The sequence below is a fragment of the Chrysochloris asiatica genome, unplaced genomic scaffold, assembly GCF_000296735.1.
Source record: "Chrysochloris asiatica unplaced genomic scaffold, ChrAsi1.0 scaffold00182, whole genome shotgun sequence".
NCBI lineage: Eukaryota > Metazoa > Chordata > Mammalia > Afrosoricida > Chrysochloridae > Chrysochloris > Chrysochloris asiatica.
The window spans coordinates 1,867,331-1,877,823 of NW_006408700.1; the positions used below are offsets into that span (position 1 = coordinate 1,867,331).

General features: G+C 35.6%; 1 protein-coding gene across 1 annotated transcript in view; it reads left to right on the plus strand.

The window, feature by feature from the left end:
• ADGB (androglobin) overlaps positions 1 to 10,493 on the plus strand; it is a 330,382-nt gene that overhangs the window by 275,149 nt on the left and 44,740 nt on the right. Inside the window, 1 exon segment of the mRNA XM_006872054.1 lies at positions 424 to 535. Coding sequence (XP_006872116.1) covers positions 424 to 535 — 112 coding nt within the window.

Below are 10,493 nucleotides of genomic sequence, written 5' to 3' on the forward strand. Positions count from 1 at the left end.
TCCTGGTGTGGCACTGTAGAATAAGTACTGAGCCACAAGGCTGGTGGTTCATACCCACCAGCCAGCCATTCCTTGGAAACCCTATATGGGATCACTCTGAGTCACAACTGACTGGACGACACTTAATATTTTATAAACCAAAAATCCAAACCTACTGCTACTGAGTCTCTTTGATCCATAGTAACCTTATAAATTATTATCTGTAACCCAGAAAAAAAATTCATTCATATGTACCTAAAGGCACTGTAGGATAAGAACTACATTGCTAACTGCAAGGTCAGCAGTTCAGAACCCACCAGCTGCTCTTGGAAACCCTATACAGGGTCACTGGAAATCTAAATGAAGTCCATGATGAACAACAACAACAAATATGGGTACTGTCTCTGTTTTTGATTATTCTTAATCTTGAATTTTATTTCATAGGCTTACAAATATATTATTCAGTGTTTGGTGTTGTATAATAGCTGGCCGCTCACAGAAAATCAGCTGTCGTTTGTTCAAGCACTAAAGGATTTAGAGAAAAGTGATATCAAAGGTAAGTCACCCTAAATGTTTATATTTGCATTCGATATTTTATATGAACATATGCATATTTGATCATGTAATTATTAAATACCATCGCTTACATTTTGTGTTTTATATTCTCTGTCATGTCCCATTTAAAAAAATTGATTACATTCTAATATTTGGTTTATAAGTACCAAAAATATATAATTGTTTAGACTTATTTTACACACAGTTTTTTCTAGTTTGTAAAAATGGATTGATCAGGAAAGGTGCAGGAGACATTTCTATTTATGTTTATATTTGAGCAAACTTATTAAATTAAAATGATGTTGTTGTTGTTGTTGTTGTTAAGTGCCGTTGAGTCAATTCCGACCCATAGTGACCCTGTATAGAGTCTCCAAGGAGCAGCTGGTGAGCTTGAACCACCAACCTTGCAGTTCAAATGGCTTTGCAGTCTCACGCATTAACTCACAGTGCCACTCCAGGACTCCTAAATTAATATGATATTATTGAATAATTTCTTAAAATATTTAACAACAGATACTTAATATCCTAGTCAAAGAGGATTCAGATTTATTTTTCAAAATACAGAAAAACACATCCAATCGCATCAAGTCAATTATAACTCATAGCAACCCACTATAGAGTTTCCAAGACTGTAAATCTTTACAGGAGCTAACAGCTTCCTCTCATGGAGTGCTGATGGGGGTTTGAACCACTGACCTTGTGGTTAGCAGCCCAATGGCTAACCCAAAGCACCACCAGTATGCTACCTCATTATATTCCCATATCATATTTGATTCTTTGTCCACTTATTTATAAAATGATTAAATTAATTAATGTATGTAAAGATTTAGAACAGAGCTTTTATGTTCTAGCCAAATATTTATTGAAATTTTTTTGAATTCTTCTTATCACAGTTTCTCTTTAATTTTTTGTAATAATTGGAAGATACACACATGGGCTTCAAAATTTGTGGGAAAATGGAAATAAAATATCATGGAATTGTTCTGTGAATTGTTTTAATTTCCCTCATATTTGTCCCCAAAGTCCAGTTTCCTAAGATTATTTTTTGACATGTATGTTTTTGTTGTTCATTAAATCTTTTCATTTCCATTTCAAATACCTTTTTTATTATTCTAAGCATGAATATCTATGTTTAAACTTAATTTTCATTCATCTCCAGTTATTTCTGATCACAAAATAGGGACCGTTTTATTTTAACAAGCTAATTGCAAAAGAATAATATTGGAAGGAGCTATGGTGAGGAAAATAGAACAACAGATATTTTCTGTTTAAATTTGTTTTCTCAGAACTCAATTCTATGTCCTATATAATGTTCTAGTGCCTGGAAGTGAAGTCTTGGTGTGGCACTGTAGGATAAGTACAGGAGTGCTAACTGTAAGGGTAATGGTTCAAACTCATCAACTTCTTCTCAGAAACCCTTTATATGATGGCTATGAGTCAGAACTGACTTGACTACACTTAACAATAACAACAACATCCCTGGAAACTCACATTTGTTCAAGTTTTAGTATAAAGAACCACCACTCTTCTGTCAGTTTGTCGTACTGTGGCGGTTTGCATGGTGTTGTAATTCTGGAAACTGTGGCACCAGTATTTTAAATATCAGAAGAGTCTCCCATTGGACAGGTATCAGTTGAACTTCCAGACAAAGACTGCCTAAGTAAAAGAAGAACCAGACTACTTAGGACTCTTTAGTCACTGAAAACCTTATGATTAGCAGAGGCGCACTCTCAGCACTAGAATATTGAATACTGAAATATGATGAAAAGCACTAGAATGTTCTCCAGATATACTGCCAAAACATGAGCCCCTCAGCTTGGAAGGCACTTGAAATGTGACTGGGGAAGAGCTGCCTTCTCAAAGTAGAGTTGACCATGATGATGCGAATGGAGTAAAGCCTTTGGGACTTTCATTTTCTATTGGGCATAACTCAAAATGAAGATAAACAACTGAAAACATCTAGTAATAATCAGAACATAGAATGCATGAAGTATGAATCTAGGAAATTTGGAAACTGTCAAAAATTAAATGTAGCACATAAGCATTGTTATCCTAGGCATTGTTGTTGTTGTTTTGTGCCGTGGAGTCAGTTCCGACTCATAGCGACCCTGTACAGTGTTTCCGAGGCTGTAAATCTTTATGGGAGCAGAACGGCAGAACGCCTCATCTTTCTCCCACGGAACAGCCTTAGTTTCGAACTGCTGATCTTGTGGTTCGCAGCCTGATTCGTAACCACTACGCTACCAGAGCTCCTAGGCATTAGTGAGCCAAAATGGATTGGTATTGGCCATTTTGATGCTGACATTCACATGGTTTACTATGCCATGAATGACAAATTGAAGAGGAATGGCATCACATTTATCATAAAAAAGAACATTTCAAGATCTTCCTTGGAGTAAAACACTGTTTGTGATAGGGTAATATCCATATGCCTGCAAGAAAGACCTTAAAATACCACTAGTATTCAAATTTACACAGCAACCACTAAAGCCAGTGATGCTGAAATTGAATAATTCTACCAACTTCTTCAGTCTGAAACTAATCACACATGCAATCAAGATGTATTCATAATTATTAGCAATTGGAATACAAAGATTGGAGACATATAGCAAGGATCAGTAGTTGGAAAATATGACCTTGGTGATAGAAATGCTGCTGGAGATCACATGATGGAATTTTGCAAGAACAATGACTTCTTCATTGCAAATACCTGTTATAAGCAATATAAAAGATGACTATATAGTTAGACCTCAGCAGATGAAATACACAGAAATCACATTCTTTACATTTGTGGAAAGAAATGGTGAAAGAGCTTCATATCATCAGCCAAAACAAAGCCAGTGGCAGACTGTGTAACAGACCATCTATTGCAAGTTCAGGCTGAAGCTGAAGAAAATTAAAACAAGACCACAAGAGCCAAAATATGACTTTGAATATATCCTACCTGAATTTAGAGATCATCTCAAGAACAGATTTGATATAGCAGATACTAACGACAAAAGACCAGAAGAGTTGTGGGATGACATCAAGAACATCATACAGGGGGGAAGCAAAAGTTCATTAAGAAAACAAGAAAGAAGAAAATACCAAAATGGATGTCAGAAGAGAGTCTGAAATTTGTTCTCTAATTTGCTATAGCAAATGGAAGAAATGAGGAGGTAAAAGAGCTGAATACAAAATTTCAAAGAGCAGCTTGAGTACACACAGTTAAATATTACAAAAAAATGTGCAAAGATTTGGAGTTAGAAAACTGAAAGGGAAGAACATGCTCAGCATTTCTCAAGATGAAGGAACTGAAGAAAAAAATCAATCCCCAACTAGCAATATTTAAGGATTCTGTGTGGAAAATATTGAAATGGAGAAAAGATTGAAGTTGTAATTGAATTTGGTTTTCTTGTTATTTACCATCGTAGAAATTTTAAAACATACAGACATGAATATATTTTTAACATGTCAGTATGCCATAAAATATGAACATCAATTCTATGAAAAATTACTACATTTGAAAATTAGTGAGAAGAATAGAATCATGTTACATTTTTATAAACCTCTTTTATGTCTGGTTTAATAGAGAACAGCCAACTTTATTCTCATAGATGTGTCTGCATTCAATCTGTTTTAACGTGATTTTTGTAGAAGAAAATGTAGTCTCACACTGATAAGTAGTTTGAAAAGGATGAAATTTTAATAGCCCTTTTAGATAAGTGTGAATAGTTCCTTTCTTCTTAAGCCAAACTTGATATAAGGTAATTTCTCAGAGGTTAGCTTCAATGAAGAACTTAAATCCTTAACAAAGAACTTTGCCTGTTATTACATTAAACCTATTTATCTATTCACACTTTGAATATATATTATGTCTATACACGCTTTCACACTGATAGTTTAGAAAATATCAGATCATTGCAGATTTATGCAGGTTTTGCTGCTATTGATACATTTCAATATAAAACTAATGAATCATATTTTCACATAACTATTGATCCAATTATTATTATTATTTTATGTATTTGGAAGTTGTCAAGCTCATGGTAGTATACAAAAGTTTTTCAAAATGGAAATTTTGTTTGAATTTTATCATTGTCAACAAATCCAATCAATTATTTTCCTGGCACTGGTAACTTTGGTGTATTCACTTTGAAGAGCATGCCTGACAAAAAAGCTGATTCTATATGATCATTTTTTTCCAGCAAAATTGGTGGGATGTGAAACAGGATGCCACTACAGCTTGTCATGAGGTCACACAGTTACTTGACTCAGAATCTGCCATCTTACTTTCTTCTGCAAACATGCTTTCTGCACACTTCCCATTGTCTCTTGTTTTATTAAAAAGGCATGTACTCAAGAATTGAGAGTTAATAAAATTAATACATTTTACTATTTTATCAAAACCATTTTTCAATGTAACAATTTTATTCTGGGTTTTTCTAATTTCAGTTGCTTAAATATGAAGAATACAATGTCTTGCAGTATAGATTGGTGTCACTGTCTTTTTTTTGTACTAAGCCACTTGCAGAGTTTTACCCACTGTTGCTATGCTGATATTTAATTTCAGTATAGATCTTAACAAAAGGGAAACAGTATCTTAGTATTATAATGAATGATCATGAATCCAGCTTGAACCTCTGGAAGGTCCCAGTCATGTATGTTGCAGACATTTTTGTGTTATCTTTAGCAAATTTTTACTTGCATGCAATATTCATGATATTGTCTGATGATTTCTGCATCCCATTGGGTCACCATTGCTTTTCATAAGATTTTCAGTGACTAAATATTCAGAAGAAGTCTGTCTGTCCTTCTTCCTAGTCTGTCTTCATGTGGATGCTTAGCTGAAACCTGTCTACCATGAGAGGCCCTTCCGGTATTTAAAATACTTGTGGCATAGCTTCCAGAAACACAGCAACATGCAAGCCACCACAGTACAACAAATTGACAGGTGGACCATAGGACTAGACAACTTTTTGTTCTGTTATACATAAAACACCATGATTTAGAGCCAACTTTACAGCCCCTAACAACCTTCTGTAGATCCTAAGAAACCCATTGTGGTATGAAAATTACTCTTTCTCTAATAACGCTTAATCCCTATTGTTATGAAGGTAAAAGGAAATGTGTGAGAAACTGAGTACCTGACCCTCAACAAATCATAGAGTTTCCTCATCTCAATTTAAATGTTGTTAATAACATTGCCAGCGTAATAACCATGACCCCCCTCACCACCCTAATCTTCAACCCATTGATTCCCTTTTCGGAATCATTCTCATCCCAAATTCATCCGTTTTAATGACCCCTTATTTTTTGTGTAGTTGTCCACACCTGCTTGACAGATGTACCCAGAGACATACATTTCACACAATAGACTTGAGAACTGCTACTTCCCTATGCTGAAAAAATGTGATAAGCAAATCAATAAGAGACAACAGAATTTATGGAATGTGAAGCTGTTTACAAATAAATAGGAGCATTCAAGCTGAAAGTGACAAAGGTTCATTCAAACAGGTGCAAGTCTGGAATTTCTAAAGGCAGTTAGGGGATTTCCAGTAGGGAAGTTACAATGGTCAGGTTTTAGGTATGTCTGTAATTGAAGGGAGGGTTCTCCAAAGCCGTGGTCTTCTCTCATTGGTTCGACAGCTATATCAAAGAGAATTAATTGTACCTACGGTGTCTAGTAATTTGTTTGGTTTTTTGTTTTTTGTTTTGGAAAAGTCCCTACAATTACAACACTGAAAATGCCCTATTGTTCTGTCAAGGTATGTACTGTTTACTATTTCAATTTATATGTTCTAGGAAAAAATTTTTTGCATCTGGCACAAATTGTAATTTATTTTCGTTAATATTTAACACCCAGAATTCTAGGTTGACTGATCTAAATGAAAATTTCAGGATGGAAGACTCTTTAGTTCCTTTCTGGATGCTACAAGAAACCAAATAAAATAAATGATGTTACAACTAGAGTAGGCAAAATAGCTTTAATATAATGTTCTAGTTGTACATTCTTAGTTGGATATATGTTATCTGACTAAAATAATTATAGAAAACCCATATACACCATTCAGTAATAATATCTGTATTGAAAGAATGGAAATTTAAAAAGTATTTCATAGGACAAAAAATAGATAAATACTAGAAAGAAAATTTGTGGAAAAAAAAGAGAAAAGAGAGACAAATATAACTTTAAAAAGTAAAGGGAAAGAAATGTAAAGTTATGTTTGTATTGAACATATCAATTGTGGCTCCATTCAGTAAGCACTTGACTATGAAACATAAGATCAGCAGTTTGAAACCACCAACCACTCCATGGGAGAAAGATGAGGCTTTCTGCTCCCAAGAAAATTTAAAGCATCAAAACCCCTATATAGTTGCTATGAATTGGACCCAACTCAATGGTACTTAACAACAACTATCCACAGTGGATTGACAGAGTGGCAGCAGCAATGGGGTCAAGTGTAACAACAATTGTGACATTGGTTCAGGACTGGGCAGTGTTTTGTTCTGTTGTGCCTAAGGTCACTGTGAGTCAGAACCCACTAAACGGCACCTTAAAACATCCGCTCTATCCACAGATAAAGGAGTGCGTTACATGAAGCAATGACACATCCATCATCCAAATGCTGGTTTATTTGTTAATTTCTACTGAAAATAGCCAGAGCTCTGTAGATACACAGTATGTGATTATTACTATTAAGTTAGATGTTTTATGCTAAAAATATTTGGGAAATATTTTCACAATTATTGTCATCGACGTTATGTGTCATGGGGTCGGTTCCAACTCATTGCGACCCTGTACAGGATTTCCAAGGCTATAAATCTTTACGGGAACAGAAAGCCTCATCTTTCTCCTGCAGAACCGCTGGTAGTTTCAAACTTCTGGCCTTGCGGTTTGCAGCCCAATTCGTAACCACTATGCTACCAGAGCTCCTTTTCACAATTATTAAATACATAAAAATAAATAGAGGGATAATACGATTTTATGTGTGCTTGTGTATATGGTGGTTGGCAAAGCTATTCTCATTTCTATTTTGTTTTGTTGTTGTTGTTGTTCAAGGGTAATTAGTAATAGATTCTCCATTATGTTACTGAGAACTAAGGACTTTATTACATTAGATTGTAGAAGCAAATCCCAGTTTTTAGCTGTATGGATTTTCTTTTGATTTGCCTGTAAATTTTTATACTTCTGATTTGTATATTATAATATTCTATTATGCCTGTGCTATAAGATCAAAATAGGCATGCAAATGTTGTTTATTGCAGCTATAAATGTGAATCCTGATCTACAAGACTGAGAATAATCAGAGTGAAAATCATGAAATGAAAACTACAGAAAGTCTTACTGAATTCAGTTAGAGATCTTGCTCACAGGCACAACCTGTTTCTGAGTAATGTTCCAACAAGATTTACAAAAATGTGCAATGATAAAGGTGGGAATACTTGTGAAAACATTTAAAACTTTCCGGAGAAAGATGGTTATCACAACATAGCAGAATAGCGAGTGGAGTTGCATTCTTCCAAACTCTTCAAAGTGAATGTCGAATGTCTCAAAAGTTGTAAGAAAAATACTCTTAAATATTTGTATATTAAGCATTACCTCAAAATGTGGAGTCCTGGTGTGGCGCTGTCGATTAATGTGCCAGACTGCAGTGCCGTTTGAACTGCAAGGTTGGTGGTTCAAGCTCACCAGTGGCTCCTCAGAAACCCTATACAGGGTTGCTATGGATCAGAACCAACTCAACGGCAGTTAACAACAACAACCACAAAATATTAAATATTATCTCAAAATACTCTTTTAAGTCTGATGTTGTTGTTGTTAAGTGCCGTCAAGTCAGTTCCGACTCATAGCGACCCTGTATAGGGTTTCACAGGAGCAGTTGTTGTTTATTGCAGCTATAAATAAATGTATACCTTTAATATTCTCCTCCTAGACCATAATTCAAATGTATCAATTCTTCTACTGTCCTCCTTATTCATTGTTCAACTTTCACATGCATATGAGGCTATCAAGAATACTATGGCTTGGATTAAGTGCACCTTAGTCCTCAAACTGACATCTTACAAGATATATATAACAAAAACAACAACAAATATATATGTTGGAAACAATTATATAATACATATAATTATATAATGTGGATTATATAAATTATAGATATTTTGACGTGAATAAATGAACACTTAGAAATCGAGAACTTGGATAACACAGTATATGTAACAAGATCTTAACCAACACCAAGCATGGGGAATCAACCTTTGCCTCGCAAGCACGCATACTGAAAAGGATTATGGGCCTTTGAGGATACTCACCAGGGTTTTCTGGACAGATGTGACTCAGAATATCACCCATCAGCATTAGGTGTGGCAAACAACTGCTGATTCCTAACAAAAGAATACGAGGAATGAAACACTAGTTGGGATTTATACACATGTTTTACTAGCCAGAGCCATGACCCTTCCACTCTGAGCCCCTTTGGGAAAGAAAATTCAGAAATATTTTCCCTCTTTGAGTTCACAAACATTCATTATCATTAACAGTAAGACTTCATGACACTAAATCACCAATTCTCTTTAAAAATATATGAATGGATGTGTGGGCAAAACGGATACACCCAGCCAAATTACGAAGAGTATATAACCACCATGTGTCTGCCAGTTTGTCATATTGTGGTGACCTGTGTGTTGCGCTCATGTTGGAAGCTATGGCGTTGGTATTCCACATGCCAACAGAGTCACCCCTGGTGGGCAGGTTTCAGTGGAGTCTCCAGACTAAGGCAGAGTAGGAAGAAGGAAGAGGTGGTTCACATCAGAGGGTTTAGTCACTAAAAACCTGATGAATAGAGAATGGAATTCTCTAGAGATGAGCCCCATAGATTGTACGGCACTCAAAATGCACTCCAGTGGTTACAACCATGGGCTGAAGCATAACAATTTTGGGGATGGTGCAAAACTAGCTAGTGTGTCATTGTGTTGTACATAGGTAGCTATGAGACAGAACCGACTTGACAGCCCCTAATAACAGTATGGAGTCCTGGTGTGGGACTGTGGGTTAATGCGCCAGACTGCAAAGCTGTTTAAACTACAACATCGGTGTTTCAAGCTCACCAGTCACTCCTTGGAAACCCAATGTAGGGTCGCTATAGGTCGGAACCGACTCGACGGCACTTACAACAACAACAATAACAGTATATATCAATATGTTAAAATGGTTACTTTTGTAAATTTGCTTTCCTTTATATTTTCAGTATCTAAAAGCAAATTTAAATGTAAAGTTTAAAATATATAGATTAAGAGTTTTAAATGACCACATGTGATTTTAATCAGAGAAAAAGTAATGATTTTGGTTTTATAAACAAAAAAGAGCGTCTGGAGACCTAGAAGTTTATTTATGAAATTTCTGATATTTTTGGCTTGTTTTGTATAATTCTACTAAGTACTTTTCATGCATCATTCCCAATTCTCAGAAAAACTCTGTTGTTGTTGTTGTTAGATGCTATCAAGTCAGTCCCAACTTTCAGCGATCCTGAGTACAACAGAACAAAACACTGCTGGGCGCTGGACCAACAATCCTTCCTCTGCCTGAGCACATTGCTGCTGCCACTGCACTGTGCCCCAACCCATCTAGTTGGAGGTCTTACTCTTTTCTTCTGGCTCTCCACTTTACTAAACACAATATCCTTCTCCAGGGACTGGTCCCACCTGATAATATGTCTGAAGTATAAGATACGAAGTCTGGCCATCCTGGCTTCCAAGGAGCACTATGGCTGTACTTCTTCCAACACATTTTGGTTTGTTCTTATGGCAGTCCATGGTTCTTAACAGTATTCTCCTCCAACACCATAACTCAAATATATAAATTTTTCTAATGGTCTTTCTTAATTACTGTCCAGCTTTCACATGCTTATAAGGTTATTGAATGTACTATGACTTGGGTCAGGCACACCTTTGTCCTCAAGCTGACATCTTTGCTCTTC